The 21,529-nt window shown below is 40.7% G+C and overlaps 1 protein-coding gene across 2 annotated transcripts in view; it reads right to left on the bottom strand.

The window, feature by feature from the left end:
* Positions 1-1,253: 1,253 nt before the first annotated feature.
* Positions 1,254-21,529, bottom strand: part of LOC124144906 (ribonuclease P protein subunit p14-like) — a 45,125-nt gene continuing 24,849 nt past the window's right edge. For both annotated transcript variants that reach the window (XM_048396782.1, XM_048396781.1), the window contains exons 6-7: positions 18,135-18,210; positions 1,254-2,958 (exon numbers count right to left, since the gene is read on the bottom strand). In XM_048396782.1, coding sequence (XP_048252739.1) covers positions 18,157-18,210 — 54 coding nt within the window. In that variant the 3' untranslated portion in view covers positions 1,254-2,958; positions 18,135-18,156. The remainder of the gene's footprint in view (positions 2,959-18,134; positions 18,211-21,529) is intronic.

Raw genomic sequence — 21,529 nt, 5'->3', positions numbered from 1 at the left:
ACTTGTTTTCAGGTTGCGAGTGATGGTATTACTTCAGCAGGACACTTGTTTTCAGGTTGTGAGTGATGGTATTACTTCAGCAGGACACTTGTTTTCAGGTTGTGAGTGATGGCATTACTTCAGCAGGACACTTTTTCAGGTGGTGAGTGATGGTATAAATTCAGCAGGGCACTTGTTTTCAGGTTGTGAGTGATTGTATTACTTCAGCAGGACACTTGTTTTCAGGTTGTGAGTGATGGTATTACTTCAGCAGGACACTTGTTTTCAGGTTGCGGGCAATGATATTACTTCAGCAGGACACTTGTTTTCAGGTTGCGGGCAATGATATTACTTCAGCAGGACACTTGTTTTCAGGTTGTGTGTGATGGTATTACTTCAGCAGGGCACTTGTTTTCAGGTGGTGAGTGATGGTAATACTTCAGCAGGGCACTTGTTTTCAGGTTGTGAGTGATGGTATTACTTCAGCAGGACACTTGTTTTCAGGCTGCGAGTGATGGTATTACTTCAGCAGGACACTTGTTTTCAGGTTGCGAGTGATGGTATTACTTCAGCAGGACACTTGTTCTCAGGTTGTGAGTGATGGTATTACTTCAGCAGGACACTTGTTTTCAGGTTGCGAGTGATGGTATTACTTCAGCAGGACACTTGTTTTCAGGTTGCGAGTGATGGTATTACTTCAGCAGGACACTTGTTTTCAGGTTGCGAGTGATGGTATTACTTCAGCAGGACACTTGTTTTCAGGTTGTGAGTGATGGTATTACTTCAGCAGGACACTTGTTTTCAGGTTGTGAGTGATGGCATTACTTCAGCAGGACACTTTTTCAGGTGGTGAGTGATGGTATAAATTCAGCAGGGCACTTGTTTTCAGGTTGTGAGTGATTGTATTACTTCAGCAGGACACTTGTTTTCAGGTTGTGAGTGATGGTATTACTTCAGCAGGACACTTGTTTTCAGGTTGCGGGCAATGATATTACTTCAGCAGGACACTTGTTTTCAGGTTGCGGGCAATGATATTACTTCAGCAGGACACTTGTTTTCAGGTTGTGTGTGATGGTATTACTTCAGCAGGGCACTTGTTTTCAGGTGGTGAGTGATGGTAATACTTCAGCAGGACACTTGTTTTCAGGTTGTGAGTGATGGTATTACTTCAGCAGGACACTTGTTTTCAGGCTGCGAGTGATGGTATTACTTCAGCAGGACACTTGTTTTCAGGTTGCGAGTGATGGTATTACTTCAGCAGGACACTTGTTCTCAGGTTGTGAGTGATGGTATTACTTCAGCAGGACACTTGTTTTCAGGTTGCGAGTGATGGTATTACTTCAGCAGGACACTTGTTTTCAGGTTGCGAGTGATGGTATTACTTCAGCAGGACACTTGTTTTCAGGTTGCGAGTGATGGTATTACTTCAGCAGGACACTTGTTTTCAGGTTGTGAGTGATGGTATTACTTCAGCAGGACACTTGTTTTCAGGTTGTGAGTGATGGCATTACTTCAGCAGGACACTTTTTCAGGTGGTGAGTGATGGTATAAATTCAGCAGGGCACTTGTTTTCAGGTTGTGAGTGATTGTATTACTTCAGCAGGACACTTGTTTTCAGGTTGTGAGTGATGGTATTACTTCAGCAGGACACTTGTTTTCAGGTTGCGGGCAATGATATTACTTCAGCAGGACACTTGTTTTCAGGTTGCGGGCAATGATATTACTTCAGCAGGACACTTGTTTTCAGGTTGTGTGTGATGGTATTACTTCAGCAGGGCACTTGTTTTCAGGTGGTGAGTGATGGTAATACTTCAGCAGGACACTTGTTTTCAGGTTGTGAGTGATGGTATTACTTCAGCAGGACACTTGTTTTCAGGTTGCGAGTGATGGTATTACTTCAGCAGGACACTTGTTTTCAGGTTGCGAGTGATGGTATTACTTCAGCAGGACACTTGTTTTCAGGTTGTGTGTGATGGTATTACTTCAGCAGGACACTTGTTTTCAGGTTGTGTGTGATGGTATAACTTCAGCAGGACACTTGTTTTCAGGTTGTGAGTGATGGTATTACTTCAGCAGGACACTTGTTTTCAGGTTGTGAGTGATGTTATTACTTCAGCAGGACACTTGTTTTCAGGCTGTGTGTGATGGTATTACTTCAGCAGGACACTTGTTTTCAGGTTGTGAGTGATGGTATTACTTCAGCAGGACACTTGTTTTCAGGTTGTGAGTGATGTTATTACTTCAGCAGGACACTTGTTTTCAGGCTGCGAGTGATGGTATTACTTCAGCAGGACACTTGTTTTCAGGTTGCGAGTGATGGTACTACTTCAGCAGGACACTTGTTTTCAGGCTGTGTGTGGTGGTATTACTTCAGCAGGACACTTGTTTTCAGGTTGTGAGTGATGGTATTATTACTTCAGCAGGACACTTGTTTTCAGGTTGCGAGTGATGGTATTACTTCAGCAGGACACTTGTTTTCAGGTTGTGTGTGATGGTAATACTTCAGCAGGACACTTGTTTTCAGGTTGCGAGTGATGGTATTACTTCAGCAGGACACTTGTTCTCAGGTTGTGAGTGATGGTATTACTTCAGCAGGACACTTGTTTTCAGGTTGTGAGTGATGGTATTACTTCAGCAGGACACTTGTTTTCAGGTTGCGAGTGATGGTATTACTTCAGCAGGACACTTGTTTTCAGGTTGTGAGTGATGGTATTACTTCAGCAGGACACTTGTTTTCAGGTTGTGAGTGATGGTATTACTTCAGCAGGACACTTGTTTTCAGGTTGTGAGTGATGGTATTACTTCAGCGGGACACTTGTTTTCAGGTTGCGAGTGATGGTATTACTTCAGCAGGGCACTTGTTTTCAGGTTGCGAGCGATGGTATTACTTCAGCAGGACACTTGTTTTCGGGTCGCAAGCGATGGTATTACTTCAAAAGAAAACACTGTTTCTGCATCTTCACATTTGACTTCTTCTGCCTGAAACAGAAGTATGAATCATAGTAAGTGATTGTCCACATGACATGAAAAACCTGTTTCCAATTACTTGCACAACAAATTATGTAGAACATATTCAGTGCTCTGTAGACAATTGCCACGAACAGACAGAATTCCTGATGGCCGATGTAATGTTAGCATCAGGAGTCAGTCTAAACCTGGTTACAGAATCGTGTGTATGTGCATGCGTGCGTGCGTGCGTGCCTGCGTGCGTGCGTGTGTGTGTGTGTATCTGTGTGTGTGTGTGTCTGTGTGTCTGTGTTTACTAGTGCTCAATTCTGAGATACCATGCTGCATACCCCTCTCAGACACAGAATACTGGCTCAGGGCTGGCCAGTCCTTGTTTGATCCCCTTAATACTGAGCACCAGGCTGGGAAACAACAAGTACCATCCTTTTACTTCTGGTATGACGCAGCAGGGGAATCAAACAACTGACCTTTCTTATTTGATAGGCATTTCTTAGAAGTTGACAGATGGCAAGTAGATAGAAGTTTATGGATAACAACTTCTTTATTTTTCTGTAATAGCGACATTACGGTATGGATCCTTATATCATTGTCAAACAATAATGACTTCTGAACATGGTACAGTATCAATAATTATCATACATGAGAGAGATTAACATGAGTATGAAGATCCATACCGAAATGTCATTATAACAGTACAATAAAGAGTGAGTGAGTTGGGTTTAACGCTGCTTTTAACATTATTCCAGTTATATCACAGCGTGTCAGCTTAATGTGGGAGGAAAGCCCAAAGTGATGCAGGTCTCGGACATTTACCACTTCGGTGAAACCCACAAGCACAGGTATGGTGCTGACAAACCTAGAAACATAATCAGGGCGAACCGGGATTCGAACCCACAATCCAAGGTTTCTGGCATGCCCAAGGGACGCAACTCTGCACAGCAAATCACGGTGCCCTAGACGACTGGGCCACCCATGCCCCCTGTATAATAAAGAAGCTATTATCCATCACTTTTTGTATACTTTTTCAACCGACCTTCCGCTCTCGGAGCAAAAGCTCTATCCAGGGCCCTGTTCCACAAAGAGATCTTAGCACTATGACTATCGTAAGCCAGTGTTAAAGTATGGGAGTTATGATCACGCTAGCACTAAGATGGCTTTGTGGAACGGGGCCCAGTAGACCACAGAGGCAGTCGTCATCACTACAAATGATTGATTACTAAGAGTATGACATCAGTAAGGTACTAGTAATGTGTGTGCAGATATGATAATAAAACCATTGCGCAGATATCTTTCAAATTGAGCTACAAAAGCACTACAAAGGGGTAAAATGTACAATTCAAGCTAAGTGTACAAGAAAATATTTATCAGGATTCTTAAAATGGTGTTTACGTGCTGCTTGCTTGGTTGTTGGTCTTGTTGCCATAGATATGACAAAAATATTAACTTCAAACAACTTTTCACGTTCAACTCTTTCAGTTAATTCTTTGCTACATCACAGATTTTACTCTTTTCCCCCGAGAAATATGCTATTTATTTTCTTGAGAATGCGTCATAATTACTTTGACATTTAAACCATTGTGATGATGTCACGCTATTGTTACAGTTGTTACGGAGCCAGGAATTCAATGGCAATTCTTAACGTGCATTCTAAACAGGTAAAACTGATGGAAATATATAGGTCATTATGTAAAATTAAAGAGTTTGTTTTGTTTGCAGTTTAACAACACACTCTGCAATTCCAGCTATATGACAGCAGTCTGCAAATACTTGAGTCTGGACCAGACAATCCAGTGATTGACATTATGAGCATCGATCCACGCAATTGGGATACGATGACATGCATCAACCAAGTCAGTGAGTCTGACAACCAGATCCCGTTTGTCGCCTCTTATGACAAGCACAGCCACCTTAGACTTGTTCTACCCCAGATCTTCACAATCATAGAGAAATTAATTGAATCGATTGAATCTGTTGATTCTGGTAGTAGTTCTTTTGTGGTTCATTGATTCTTCTTCCGGAATCAACAGATTCAAGAGATTTCTCCATTACATAAATAATTACAAATAAACACATTCATTAACAATATGCTGCCAATCAAGCATTTTCATTTATGGAATAAGATTTTTCAACATTTCAAATCAAATCTAAAACAATACTGGAAACTACACAAAAAAAGAGAACTGATTAAGATTTATGATTGACCAGTGATAAAATCCCCACGAACCCCCAACACATGCATGGCAACCATATCTCACAGTGTTCACACAATATGAGTGTCATGGTGAACCAAAAGCATCTCAAACATTGTCAAAGAATACTGATTTAAGCCAATGTGTATCTCCCAAGACAATGCCCACAGGATTTGTGCTATATTTATCTGTAGGTGATCACTATCCATAACTCACAGCTGAATGTAATCAAAAAGCTGATAATACTCATTGTGGAACTGGATCTGAATTTAGCATGCCAATAAATGAAATATCTTTATGGGAGGGTGGAATGTTATTTGCAGCCTCAGGAAAGCTTTCAAAATGTTTTAGGACAGACATCTGGGGGACAGTTCCAAATTTGAAGCAAAAATGACCGAAATTATGTCCAGTGCAATTTCCTATTTTGACTTGCAAATTGCGTTCCCCGTGTTTTTGTCAGATTACCAATTGACTTGCCTTTGCATGTGTTCGTGATATGTGCCACAAGTGGGGTATGAGTGAGTGAGTGAGTATGGTTTTACGCCGCTTTTAGCAATATTCCAGCAATATCACGGCGGGGGCATCAGAAATGGGCTTCACACATTGTACCCATGTTTGGAATCGAACCCGGGTCTTCGGCGCGACGAGCGAACGCTTTAACCACTAGGCTACCCGACCGCCCCCAAGTGTGGTATGATACGCTCACCTATTCACAAGCCTGGGGTATCATCATTCTTTGCTAGTGATTCATAAATGCATGCTCACAACATACTGGTAGTCGGAATCATACAACTGATGCTGCTTATAATAGAAATTAATTATGATCATGGAAAGAGTTTTGTTTCTTATATAAAAAGAAACAATAAACATGTTTTATGTGGCTTTAAATTGATGAGTGAGTGAGTATGGTTTTACGCCGCTTTTAGCAATATTCCAGCAATATCACGGCGGGGGACACCAGAAATGGGCTTCACACATTGTACCCATGTCAAGAATCGAACCCAGGTCTTCGGCGTGACGAGCGAACGCTTTAACAACTAGGCTACCCGATCGCCCCTTTAAATTGATGAACACAATCATACAGATTAGAATGATTTACAAAAATACAAAACCTGTGATTGTAATAGACCTATGATTCCAAATACTAACAGCTAAGTATAATATCAAAAGGCGGCACGGGTACCATAAGCAGTGACTGTAGCACACTCAAACATTTGGCTTTTCACAAAAGTGCTAACATCTACGACCTGTGCAACCATGAGCTTTCCTCTTGTATTTGATTGTTTGTTTGTTGTTTAACGCCGCACTGAGCAATATTCCAGCTATATGACGGGGGTCTGTAAACATCCGAGTCTTGACCAGACAATCCATCAATCAAGACCAGACATCAAGAGCATCAATCTATGCAACCGGGATACGATGACATGCATCAACCAAGTCAGCGTGTCTGACCACCCGATCCCGTTAGTCACCTTTTACAACAAGCATAGTCACCTTTTACGGAAAGCATGGGTTGATGAAGATCAGTTGTTATCTGTTATACCATATTAAGACAAAATCTTACAATGGAACTGAAATACTGTAACATATTGTAAAACTCACTCAACCAATACATATCTCTTAGTGTTTACTACCATTGTATCACTAAGCATGGGAATTCCACTGTTAACTGACATTTCAGTTCTTGAAGCAATTTGAAAACACTTGAAGATCACTTGCTTAAAAATTCAAAGCAACATAAATTAACCACAGTATGAAATGCCACTGTTACATATTTCAGGTCCGGAAGCTGCTTGGTAAAACTTGATGACCGCCTTTGTATTCAAAGCTCAAAGCAACTTCAAATAACCACAGCAGGGATATCTGTACCAAAGAGGACAGCCTTTCAAAAACAGACACTGACAAAACTAGGTCAGTTATACCTTTATCCCAGGAAACTAATTCTGCTATTTCGGTTAAAACGAAACGTAATTTGATTAGATATGTACCAAAGCAAACACAATTCAAAGCCAGGGTTCTGTTGCCCAATGGTTGAAAATGGCTCACAGGCATTGCCCACGAGATCAAGTAACAAGGAACAAATCAAGGGCCGTAGCTAATCCCAGTAAATGAAATTGTGTGTGAAGAATGACCAGAATCTTTTTGAAACCATGGATGAAAGAGACAGAAGAAATGAAAAAGACGCTCTGAGACCAATCAAAGAAGTGATATGTTCTTGTATATCACTTCTCATGTTTATTTCATACATATTGCTGCTGTAGTTGGTCAGGATCACATCAAGCTAATTGGTTTGAGTCGCTGATGAAAAATTTGAAATCTCTTTCAGTGTCTGGTTATCACAAAAAAATAACCTGGTTGCAGAGCTCCAAATGAGCTTGTATATACATAAATTACACAAAATAAATCACCATTACCTAATTAAATTTCAGTTTCTTGCGTACAAATACGCATGAGAAATTAAAAACCCTAATAGTATAACAATACGGAGCGTATTAACCCAACGCATCCTTTTTAAATTGCATACCTGTATTTCTTTATAGATCTTTATTACTCATTGCCTGTAGACACCACACATGTCCTGACGTACCCTAATTTCGAACAGTTAAGATTGCATTGCTGATATTTCGAGGGATGAGTGAATGAAAACTCAAATTCTCCTTCATACCAGTAGGTGATGTCTTCAACAATAGAATTCAGCTACATTCCAAAAGAAAACAAATCCTCGGTAAAAAGCGTGACTTCCATTACCTCGTCTGAAATCTTCCACCTATTTCCGAACACCTAAATGGTTTTGTACTTTAGCAGGGTTTCCATGAAAGAACAGACATGTTTTGGCGCACATTTCTCAACATAATTCTTGCAGGCCAGCATTAAAACTCTAAAAGTAGTTGAAAGTTTGAAACCTATTCACAAAACATCAATATCTGTCAAATTCTAGTGTTTATACTATTTTACTCTTCCTTTTTATCATGAGTGAGTGAGTGAGTGAGTGAGTTGGGTTTAACGCCGCTTTTAACAATATTCCAGTCATATCGCGGCGTGTCAGCTTAATGTGGGAGGAAAGCCGGAAGTGATGCAGGTCTAAGACGTTTACCACTTTGTAGAAACCAACGAGCACAGGTATGGTGCTGAGAAACCTAGAAACATAATCGGGGCGAACTGGGATTCGAACCCACAATCATAGGTTTCTGGCATGCCCAAGGAACGCAACTCTGCACAGCGAATCGCGGCACCTTAGACGACTTGGCCATCCGTGCCCCCTCCTTTTATCATGACGACGGTACCAATATACTGAATGACAACGGAATGTTCTGACAGGTGTACGGTACTTCACATGAACCCAGTGTTGACAGGCCGAACGCATGCACTCTCTAGGCGGCAGGTTTGATGATGTCAAACCTCTCGTTATAAGCGGCAAATAAATATCAAATATGAAAATAGGTGTCGTTCGAAATTAGGGTACTGGGCGATACATGAACTATACTGCAGTGATAATACCTAAGAGGCTCAACTTTGTTAATTAGACATGTATATCGCTGTTGCAAGTTTACGCCATGTTTCACACTTCGGGCAGCACATGGTTGGTTGGTTGATGTTTCTTGTTTAACGCCGCACTCAGCAATATTACAGCTATATAAAGCCTGTTAATAATCCAGTCTGAACCAGACAATCCAGTGATTGACATCATGGGCATCGATCCACGCAATTGGGATACGATGACATGTATCAACCAAGTCAGTGAGCGTCACCACTCAATCCCGTTAGTCGCCTCTTACGACAAGGATAGTCGCCTTTTAAATAGATAACATATAAAGCCATCTAAAACAGCATTATTATTTTTTTAAAATAGGTGTAAAAATACCCAATAGACTTGACCAAAAGGGGTAAAACGATACCGAATACCCAAAGAAAACTAAAAATACCAGTGTGAATGATAAAACCATATGTCTGGAGCCCTTTGTTTGTATTAGTCATGTGTGTGTGTGTGTGTGTGTGTGTGTGTGTGTGTGTGTGTGTGTGTGTGTGTGTCTGTCTGTCTGTCTGTGTGTGTGTCTGTGTGTGTGTCTGTGTCTGCTTGTTCCAGTCCAGACTAATGCAGGTTTTATAGTGCTAGCCCACTGAGATACCAAGTTTAATATGATTTCCCTACTCAGACACGGTATACTGACTCCGAGCCAACCAGTCATTGTTTTAGCCCCTTAATGCCAAGCATCAGGCAGGGTACCATCCTTTAACGTCTTTTGGTATGAGGCGGCCGGGGATCGAACCCCGGACCTTCGCTCTCCAGTCAGACGCTCTACCACTAGATGACGGAGGCGGTCTGTTTGTATTGGTGGTTTAAATACCAGGCCAGACTAACACGGTAACCCCATCTAAATTATTGGATAGTAATACTTACAACGATGAATATGACAAGAAATAACATGAAATAACCAGATTTAGAGCATATTAGCAAGGGTACACACAGCCTACTGGTAGTTGAGCAGCTGGAAAATGTGACAAAAGATGGTTATTTTACAAGAGGAAAAAATAGCCTGACAACAGTGTGCATGAAGAATGTAATGAAAATAGGAGCTTGATTGAAAGGAGATATTTATGGAAGGTGGATACAGGCTCCCTGAGGCAATATCAGGGCTATGGGATTTCATAGGAATTGCAAATTACATGGAAAGACCTTGTTGAGTTTGACATTTGTTGACATTATCTCCTAGAATATGGCTGGCGTTTCTGTCAATATTACATAACAATGAAAGTCTCTGATTGCACATGCTGGATTGGTGCGCGAACAAACCTCCATGGATTACAGCATGTGTTGTGGGGCGCTGTGACACTGACAACATATATATGCAATTTTCCAACATTTAGAAAAAAAATTCTTTGATCCAAACTTCAAAAGTGACAACAACAAAAATTATTTTTTGTTATCTCTTTGTAGAAGACTTTTGATGTCAGACATAAGCTGATTATGTTAGAGTATTTGATAATGACAAAAACTTTCAATTGTATGGGTCCTTTGTCATTTTCATGTTGTAATGTCTTTGAAGGTTAATGAGTTACTGAATGTCTTTTGAGCTGTGGGTGGGTGAGTGAGTGAGTAAGTGAGTGAGTGAGTGAGTGAGTGAGTGAGTGAGTGAGAGAGAGAGAGAGAGAGTGGGTGGGTGAGAGAGAGAGAGAGTTAGCGAGTGAGTGAGTGAAATTTACACTGGTTTGAGCATTCCCCCAGCCACATCATGGAGAGGGGGCACCAAGCACATTGTACTTATGTGGGGAATGGAACACAGGTCTCTGTCGTGTCAAGCGAACACATTAACCAGAGAGCCACCCATTCACTTCCATGAGCAATAATGTCTAGGATGAGTCTGCCAGATCACTGTTGATATTTCTGTAGGCATCCATTCCAGGACTAGCAGCCACTGTTGATGTGAGTGAGTGAATATTGTTTTACGTAACAGTCAGCGATATTCCAGCGACTGTTAAATATTCAAGTCTGGGCCTTGCAGTGGTTGATAGCATGGACAAAGAACCACAAAAAACATTGGCAGTCATCAATATTCCAGCAATGGGGTTTAACGTCGTGTCCAAGATTATTGCACTTATATGGCGATGTGCATGCACATGAGTATGTGTTTATGTGTGTGCTTGTACTAGTACGGACTGATGCTGATTTATAGTGCTAGCCCACTGAGACACCATGCCGCAGTTTAGCATGAATATTCCACTCAGGCAGTATACTGACTGAGCAAATCAGTCATTGTTTTAGTTCAGGCTGGATAACAAGAAGTACCATCTTTTAACGTCTTCTGGTATAATACAGCTGGTGATCGAACAACCATCCTTCCACTCCCCAGGCAGACGCTCCATCCACTAGACCATTGAAGTGGTCGATCTGTATGTAATCAAGTCTTGGGCATACAGTGGTTGACATATTCCAGTTACATCACAGCATGTCAGCTTGATGAGGGAGGAAAGCCCGAAGTGATTCAGGTCTTGGACATTTACCAATTTGACGAAACTCACAAGCACGGGTATGGTGCTCACAAACCTAGAAACATAATCGGTGCTAACCAGGATTCGAACCCATGATTATAGGTTTCTGGCATGCCAAAGAAGCGAACTGTGTCGGCTTTGATGACTAGGTCAGCAATTTCCCCTACTGTTCAAGAATGCTGGCAGTCAGCAGTGCTCAAACGACATAAAGGTAATCTGTAAGTAAGTCAGTCTGGGCCATGCAGCTGATCCTCATTAGACTGCTTTAAGCCTGTGGGTCCTATATCACCATGAAGCAAACATTTACTGTTTGAGAATCATCATGACTTTTTCACATGTCAGGAAGAAGTTTGTTTGAACAGAATTGTCTTGCAAAATATGTTTTCGAGATTTACAAGGCTTGCAAAATAATAATTTAAAAAAAAATTATTCAGGGAGACAGAAAAAATAATTCTTTAACCTAGCAAATATGTTGCTGGTGAATGGTTGGTTTGTTGTTTAATGCCGCACTCAGCAATATTCCACCTATATGACGGCGGTCTGTAAATAATCGAGTCTGGACCAGACAATCCAGTGATTGATATCATGAGCATCGATCCACGCAATTGGGATCTATGACACGCATCAACCAAGTCAGCGAGCCTGACCACCCGATCCCATTAGTCGCCTTTTACGACAAGCATAGTCGACTTTTACGGCAAGCATTGGTTGCTGAAGACCTATTCTACCATTGAATCTTCACGGGTCTGCTGGTGAATGGATATGATAAAGATAGTCATCATCATCATCATCATCATCAATGTATTTATTGTCATTTCTCCACAACAACAACAACAACAACAATAATCAATGCAATTATTGTCACTTCTCCATCATCACCATCATCATCATCATAATCACCTTTATCACCATCATTATAATCACCTTCATCACCATCACCATCATCAAAGTAATTATTGTCACTTCTCCATCATCTCCATCTCCATCATCATCATCATCATCAAAGTAATTATTGTCACTTCTCCATCATCTCCATCATCATCATCATCATCATCATCAAAGTAATTATTCTCAGTGCTATCCCATTCATCACAGACATAATCATTATTGACAATAATCTGACTACGCCAGTTCTTTAACTACCGGTGCAATGTTTTTCAGCCATTATTTTGCTAAAAGGGTAAGTAGGAAATAACGGTTTCACAGATTGTGCCCCATGGGCAGTGAAGAATGAAAGGTGATAGATTACCTGTAGGTAAAGAACTAGAGTCACAGAAGCAGATAATGTACGTTTCACAGCCAAACAAATTAATCAATGCATTTTATGAATTATTTCACTGAACTGGTTAATTTGAGCAAACATCAAACACTTTGGGTGATGATGATGTGATTTCATTTTAAAACTGACGGAAAAACGTTTCTACGCTGTATTAGCGCCATCTTTCTGTCATTATGAAATAAATGTACTGTGTTTTGAAATTTGAGGTTTGCTAACCATGGATAAAATTAATACATGCGATTAAACAATTCTAACATTTGAGATTCTGTGAAAAGAAAAGTAGAAAAATTGTGTAATTTTGTAATTTTGATGCTTGTAACAGAAGTACGCTCCCTCAACACCTACAAAAATATCAGTTCAATGGGTCACTTTTGGACAAGAAGCTGAAATAACAAACTTTATGACAGACAGAGACATAAACTTCAATCATCTCATACCAATTCATGGTCTCTGGAGCAACTAGCTGCAACACTAGCCCATAGGCCCTTCACATGCCTATTGAATGGAATGAGCTGAAGATCTGTCAGTTATGAAATGGAAGAAAACTTTGGTTTTAATTAACCACTCAATCGGCATCTTAAGTCACATTTTACAGAAGCCTTGGGTCAGTCATGACCAATTTTGTTCCTGATGCCTTCTGGCATTAAGCAATCTGATTATTGGTATGCTTGCAAAAAGTGCTTAAAATACCCAATATCTGCATCCATTAGTCAGAGCAAAAAATCACTTTGCTCCTTTAAATAAATACATTGAAGTTTCGTGGCCTGTGGCGGGGCTGAAACGAAAGTGTAGCATTATATTGTCAATGATATGGAACTGACTAAGCTCAGTTTAATCGCCCTAGAGAAAGATCATGGACATCAAGGAGCTCTTCAGCCTCTCTACAATAATGTGTGTAGATTCTACTTCATCAATTCCATCAAACACTGCAGTAAAATGTTAAAAAGAGGAGAACTGTGCTAATCAAATGTCTCATCTATACAACAATAAACCAGACGAGAACAAAACTGAAATTCATTAAATTTAATGGCACCAGTGTGAAGGGGTTACTATTTCAAACACGATCAGTGACACAGAACAAATAGCAAACCGATACTCTTATTTTGTATGCCATAAATCAAAGCAAAAAAGTTTCAATTTACCAAAAATGGTTCCATTTTGAAAAAACAAGAGGCGGCCCTGTAAGCTGGGATACTATCAAGGGGATTATGTTTTCCTGACAGCTGGTATTGGTTGAGTGAATATTTAGTGGCCTGAGAAATCGCTGCTTCAACGTAATTGTTACATGAATCATTTTGATCGTCATGCAATTGAAAACACAAGCCTTGCTGGAACACTTGGTTGCCTAAATGCTAATGTTGATAAAACACTGCTGTGTATCTCAGTGGTAAGGGATTTCACTGTACTTGCTAACCTGCACTATGAGTTTACACAAACACCTGGTGCTATCATTGACTTTCAGCACTCCATTCACATAATTTACACCAATATCTTGCCTTTTATGCCCAGTGGAATTTGTTTGGGCAGATAATCGAGATAATTTTCTGGCATTGACGTTTTATATTTACAAGCGAAGTGAGTTCCACAATCATGTGCCTTAGCCTGTATAGGCTATTACAAACCTAGTTAGGCATAATGAATTGAGGAAATAAAATGAGGAAACATTTTTTGACATCATTTTCAGAATACTTAGAGCTCAAGCAAAGACAGACCTTGATCTTGATCTTGGTTTATGAATGTGAAAAACCCTGACTCGTTGGTGCCAAAAATAAAATCCCTCCAAGGGATATGGGGGCATGGGTGGCCCTGGTGAGTCGTCTAAGGCGCCGCAATTGGCTGTGCAGAGTTGCGTCCCTTGGGCACGCCAGAAACCTTTGATTGTGGATTCGAATCCCGGTTCGCCCAGATTATGTTCCTATTTTTGTCAGCACCATACCCGTGCTCGTGGGTTTCACCGAAGCGGTAAACGTCTGAGACCTGCATCACTTCGTGCTTTCCTCCCACATTAAGCTGACACGCCGTGATATAACTGGAATGCTGTTATAAGCAGCGTTAAACCCAACTCACTCACTCACTCACCCAATCACTCACTCACTCACTCACTCCAAGGGATATTGTCATGTGTGCAGTGTTTGTGAAACTGCCTTGTTGTACTTACGGCATGGCCAAAAAATTGAAGTTTGAAGTGAGCTGATTTCCCATCGACACAACTGTACTGGTACAGGTCAATATCGTCTTGTGCAGATTCAATTGATAAACAGACTGCACTGAGTGCGGACGGTAAAATATTCCACCAACAAGCTTATAAATATCACTCGCTTCAAGTAATACAAGATCTAAACAAATTGAAATATAAGTAATTTCTTTTATATTGCTCAATGTTCATGTTTACATGCTGTTATGTACTCTACAGAGAGCCAATCTGCACTATATACACGTTTAATTTTCCAGTTAAGTATGTGGTGCAGCCAATTTATCTGTTGTGCAGTCAGTTGATAACTGCAGTCTGCACTTGGTGCAGTGGAGATAAAAAACACAAAATCGCATACTGAAAAAGTTTTAAAGTTTTGAAATATACATACTGAACTGCAAAAGAAACATCACTTCATGCAGTCTTCCAAAAGCCTGTTTTTTTCTGATTCTTTGCAAGTCAAAGCATGGCGCTAGTATCGAAACAAGAATGTTGGATACACATATTAGGGTACCATTTATCGAAAAGGCACAAGGAAATGCAAGTGATTTTCATGGAAAGCATTCAAGACTTTGTACCAGTGAGTGAGTGAGTATGGTTTTACGCTTTTTTTAGCAATATTACAGCAATATCAAGGCGGGGGACACCAGAAATGGGCTTCACTCATTGTACCCATGTCGGGAATCGAACCCGGGTCTTTGGCGTGATGAGCAAACGCTTTAACCACTAGGCTACCCGAACACCCCAGACTTTGTACCATGGTTGTTTAATTAGCTGCGTCTTGGTGACCCATATCTCCATATTTGTGGCACTTTTTGGCTGTTAACATTAAATTCTGATGCAGGCTAATGTCTAAAAGGAGATACCTCCAAAAAATGCATTGATATTTCAATGGGAAACTTTCATGAAGTATTTTCATGACGTGATGTTTCTTTTGCAGTTCAGTATATTTCTCTCTCTTCATTGTTATCAAAGTGGGCAGATTAGTGAAACAATGTTCTATAAAGTATCACCCTATTACCATGATTGCCAAAGAGAGTTTCTCGATGATTTCAAATCCCGCTCATGAAATGCTTTCATCCAGGCTCCATGGCTTGAAAGGCCAGCATAGATACAGAGCAGAAAATGGTTAGGACCCAGACAGTTACTCTTTACTTGATAATTAATAGATGAGGTAAACCATTATCTTTTAATAGCATTTACGTACTGGCGGTGACTAGAGTTAGAAATATATCATTAAACAGGCAGGACAGGAGGACTGAATACTTGTCTGCTTTTTGTATTTATGGCCATGGGATAAAAGGCAGCGCCATACTTCCAGGAAGCTCCTGCAGTGTTCTTTCTATTTGCAAATATGTGGGACCCTTACAGCATACCTATGACAAGACAATGGAGATCATTTTCATTTTAAAAAAGAATAGAAATGACACTTTTCTTGGAACAAACAGGATATTATGGTCGTCTGTCTATAATTGAGTGGCTGAGACAAATCAAGGGTTGATATTATGAGCAATGCCCAACATGGTCAGGGTACCCCCCCCCCTATTACCCGACAATACCCGGGTATCCTACCCCCTATTACCTGACGCTACCCGGGTACCCATCCCCCTATTACCCGACCCTATCCAGGTACCCACCCCCATATTACCCGACAATACCCAGGTACCCTACCCCCTATTACCTGACCCTACCCGGGTACCCACCCCCTATTACCCGACTCTCCTATGGTACCCACCCCCCTATTACCCGACCCTACCCAGGTGCCCTCCCCTCTATCACCAGACCCTACCCGGGTACCCGCTGTAGGTCTCAAGAGAAAGGTACAAAATGTCTGATCTGGTCATGCATACACTGAAGTTGACTGAAGTTTTATCTTAATTCAGACATATACTGAGTAAAGTCAGAAAGAATGCGTGCATAGTCAGACAGAAATGCAAACATGAGTCACTTCTAGTGTATCCATAGAGTTCTAGATAGTTTTTGCCATTAAACAATATATCACGTAGCTAGCCACAAGTCCGGGTAGTCCTGTGGGCACCTGGGTTCTACTCAGAACCCACCCGACCCGAGTAACCAAGTTACCCGTCCCAGCCCGAGCTCACAAGCAATTTACAAAGTTACAGCGCCTGACCATCCGACTGACAAGCACAAGTTACGTTGGTCTGTTTGTTGTTTTCCGCCGCACTCAGCAATATTCCAGCTATATGACGGCGGTCTGTAAATAATCGAGTCTGGACCAGACAATCCAGTGATTGACATCATGAGCATCAATCCACGCAAATGGGATCGATGACATGCATCAACCAACTCAGCGAGCCTGACCACCCGATCCTGTTAGTCGACTTTTACGAAAAGCATAGTCGCCTTTTACGGCAAGTATGGGTTGCTGAAGATCTATTCTACCCCGGATCTTCACGGGTCCACAAGTTACGAGAGAGATTTCTAAAAAGATCAGCAAATTTCCAAAAGCATTGCCTCCTTGGTCTGCATTGACATTGTGACCGGTCAGTTGGTCAATAAATTCATGGATGAACGACTCTCTTTAGCAACAGACACAAAATACAGAAATCTGGCACCAAACTGATGAACACTGCCCTTAATGACGTGATATCAAAATTGAAAATAATTTCTTCTGCCACAGATGTCCCGTATTGATGTTCCACTAAATACTCAGAACACTCCAAAAACACAAGGTCACACTTTTAAAATAAAATTTAAATTGCTTTATAAGCAAAGAATAATCAATACCCAAAGTGTGGAAAGAAATTGAAAGATAATGATGAATCCATTCAGGAATGACCTCCGTTTTCAAAATTACTTTATTCACGTAACAGTTGCCTTTGAATTGATTTTAAGAAGTGCAATAAATTACTCGTGGGTTAATACTTTATGACAGTTCACATTCCCCGTTGAACTCACAAGAGGGGAGAAGATATCACCTCTTGGTCCATAGAACAAGCATGTGCAGTAGCTAATGAGCTTGGGCTAAAAAACTCTGCAGCAGTTTGAAGGCGAGTGATGAATGGCCCTACATGTTATCCAAACGAGTGCTTGGTTGACTTTCCATCTACCAATTACCTGACATTGAAATCAACACAGAAATTGACGAGTGTTTAACAGAGAATCTGTAATTACAGTTGAAACTGACATGCTTCAAAAGCAGATGTTCCATTCCATGAGCTGATCACAGCTGAAGTGATCTGTACAAGACTAATCAGGCTTGAACGTGATTACGTCAAGTTCCGAGTTTCTACATGTCCCAAATTCCTCCTGATGCTGAATGGACAGGTTAAATGTTTTAAAAGTAATTGCATCATCAAAGTGCAATCAAAATGAAACCTGATTTAAAATCTAAAACATTGGCTTAAATGCCCCCTTTTCTTTATATCCTTTAATGTCAACAATAATTAAGTTTATTCAAAGTAGGTCTGTACATGCCATGCTTAGAATTTGAATAAGGTTCATGTCCAAAATAACTGAAGAAGAAAAAGGTTTTCATAACCAAGTTATTTTTTTCTTGTTTCTATAAGGTACGACTCACCTGTCACATCAAGGTCGCTGGATCAAAAGTCAAGGTCACGAGAATTGACAGCTAATGCCATGAGATGGGGTGAAGTCTGAAACAAGTAATGGACATGAGAATTCTGGAATCTATCATCCAAAACTGGCTTTGTGAGATCAAGCAATGTCTCCCTAGGAGAATAAAAGTTTAAAACACAGAGGCTTGCCAAGGGTACATATAATAATGTATTTTCCATGATAAAAATACAATTGTAACTAAAAGTTTCAAACGCTGAGGCTTGCCAAGGGTACGTATATTGATGTATACTCAACAACAAAAGTTCCTGTGATACCAATATTTTAGTGTATTTTTCAAACAAGTAGAGTTTACTTTTCAATATTGTAGTACATGTAAGGAATCAAGTCACAAAAACGCAACTGCTACAGAAAAGCATGCATTCCATGCAAAAGTTGACTTTTATGCAAGCCCCATGCATTTCACTACCCAACAATGGGTACAAAAACATGTGCGTAAACAGGATTCCATATGCCTTGTTTAGCATCGTGCTGACAACAACCGCTCAGAAAAACAACAAAATTACGCAATTTTTCAACATCACGAAATGCCTAGCCTGTCCGAAAATGTCCAGCATCCCTGGCCTTCAACAAATATCTTCACAAACCGTACGTCGTCACCTCAGATGTGCAGGGATTGTTGGCAAAAGACCCGCCAGACGTCCCATTTTGACAGGAAACATCCGTCAAGCACGTCTACAGTGGTGCAGACAGCGTCTACGCTGGACTGCCATGCAGTGGGGACAAGTTCTATTCACTGACGAGTCTCATTTTCACCTCAGCCACAGCGATGGACGGATTCAAGTGTACTGACGTCCAGGTGAACGTTACGTCAATCATTGTGTCATGGAAGAAGATTGGTTCAGGGGTGGCAGTGTTATGGTATGGGGTGGGATTACAGCAAGACAGAGGACCTGTTTGATAGTGGTAGAGGGAAATCACAATGGACAGCGCTACCGCGACAAGATCATCAGCCCTGTTGTTCTACCGTTTTTGCGTCGTCATGGCCCAGGCATTACCTTTCATCATGACAACGCCCAGACTCATATTGCTCAACTTGTTCAGGATTCTCTTCAACAAAACAACGTGAATGTCATCCCTTGGCCAGCTCGCTCCCCTGATCTCTCACAAATCGAGCACATGTGGGATGAGATGGATCGGCGCCTTCGACATCAACCACGTGTTCCACAGACACTCCAGGAACTTCGAAACATGCCCCAGCAGATATGGACAGATATCCAACAGGACTTTGTGCGACGCCATGTCCATTCCATGAGACGAAGATGTGTTGCTTGCATCGCAACCAGAGGTGGACACACACGCTATTGATTTGTAAATTGACATTTTGGCATGTTCATGTTTTTTATGAAATCACACATTTTCTGAAGTCAGTATGGCAAATTAAACCATTTGAACACTTACAGGAGTCTTTTATCTGTTGCAAACCGAAATTGTTTCAGATTTGGTAAAAAACATAACTTTGCATTACCGTATATCGCTGTGTATAAGGCGAGTTTTCATACCTAAAATGAGGGGGTTAAGAAGGGGGTTCGTCTTATACACAGAGTCGAAGATCTCACATTTTTTCCAGTTGTTTCACTTTCAGCTTCAACTGGCAATGTCAACCGGCGTTCAATAGCCATCCCAGCATTTGATGATAAAACTTCGCATTTCGTCCTAAATAACTGTTCCAGTAACTATTTCCATACATAAACATGATTTGTATCTGTTTTCCTCGAATAAAGTTTAATAATTTCTGCAAATAAAGTTGAAATGACCCTCGCCTCGATGCAGATTGTCAAACCAGCTGACACGGTAAAACAATCAACATCCATGAGTAGAGAGCCGGAAGTACCGCTAAACATTTGCATATTGCACATGTGACCTAGCATGTGATAACCGTTGAAGCTGAAATCAATTCCTGCTGTTTTTACAGTTGTATTAACAACTGTTGGAGACGGAATAAACACGCTGAATGTGAAGCAAACATAAGCCTAGTTAGTTACAACATAGTTGGCGATTAAATTACTCACCATAGTCTCTTAAATGTTATTACTTCATAAAAAGGATTTTATTTTACGGGCACCAATTTGGTGTCGTACGGTGTAAACAAAAAATGGCAACATGTGCTGGAGTGACACACACGACCAATCATCGTAATAAAAACAACGCAAGATAAACATATTTTTATTGCATATATAAGGTATGTGTGCGCACTTGTGATGTGCTTCATTCCAGGTCGCTTTATACACGGAGTATAGGATTTTGGATTCATTTTGAAGGCGTGTACAGGGGGGTCGTCTTATACGTGGGGTCGCTTTATACACAGCGATATACGGTAAATCTTATTCACAGGAACTTTTGTTGTTCAGTATACAATTGAAACTATTTCCAAGGGCAATGATTTTTTAAATAAAATAAAGTTATCTCTAAGAATTATGTTGCATAAAGTTCCAGATTTGCCCTGATAGTAATCACTAGGCTGTCAGCACCACTCCTATACCTATGGGTTTCGACCCGTGAAGATCCAGGGTAGAATAGGTCTTCAGCAACCCATGCTTGCAGTAAAAGGTGACTATGCTTGTCGTAAAAGGCGACTAACGGGATCGGGTGGTCAGGCTCGCTCACTTGGTTGATGCATGTCATCGGTCCCAATTGCGTGGATCGATGCTCATGATGTCAATCACTGGATTGTCTGGTCCAGACTAGATTATTTACAGACTGCCGTCATATAGCTGGAATATTGCTGAGTGTGGCGTAAACAACAAACCAACCAACCAACCTATGGGTTTCACCAAAGAGTTACTGCTCCCCTTTTGCCCATTGTATTGTAGGTATCTTGCCATCTCACAGTAAGCTAATGAGAGGTACTACTTTCAAGTGAGCACTGCTGAGCGGTTTTACATTTGAATTGTAAGACCTGCTAAAAGCCCTTTAAAAATGATAAAGTTAAAAAACAAAAAAACATTTTGTTTTTAAATTTTAACACATTGTAATACTAATATATATACCGTATTCGACGTAATAAGTGCCCTGCTCTAATAAGTGCCCACGGCGATATTTGCAAATATATTGGCTAATGAACAATCCCAATTAGCACCCCTTCCGATTGATCAATGTACACAAGACTTATTTTTTCGTGTATAATACGCACTCGTGTGTTATATGCACCCTTAATCAGGGGCAATTAAATTCTGGAAAAATATATCTGTCGTACATAAACATTCCAGGCTGTCAGCATAAACCACGAAATTCATCTTTCAACTCTTCCAAAATAATATTCTAATAAGAGCCTCCAATTTTGAGAGCACCCTGGGCGCTTTTTACGTCGAATACGGTAACAGGTTTGATTTTTAATAC

The sequence above is a fragment of the Haliotis rufescens genome, unplaced genomic scaffold (assembly GCF_023055435.1).
Source record: "Haliotis rufescens isolate VD_foot unplaced genomic scaffold, xgHalRufe1.0.p SCAF_16, whole genome shotgun sequence".
Lineage (NCBI taxonomy): Eukaryota > Metazoa > Mollusca > Gastropoda > Lepetellida > Haliotidae > Haliotis > Haliotis rufescens.
Note: the sequence above shows the minus strand (reverse complement) of the source record. Positions and strands in the feature narration are given on the sequence as shown.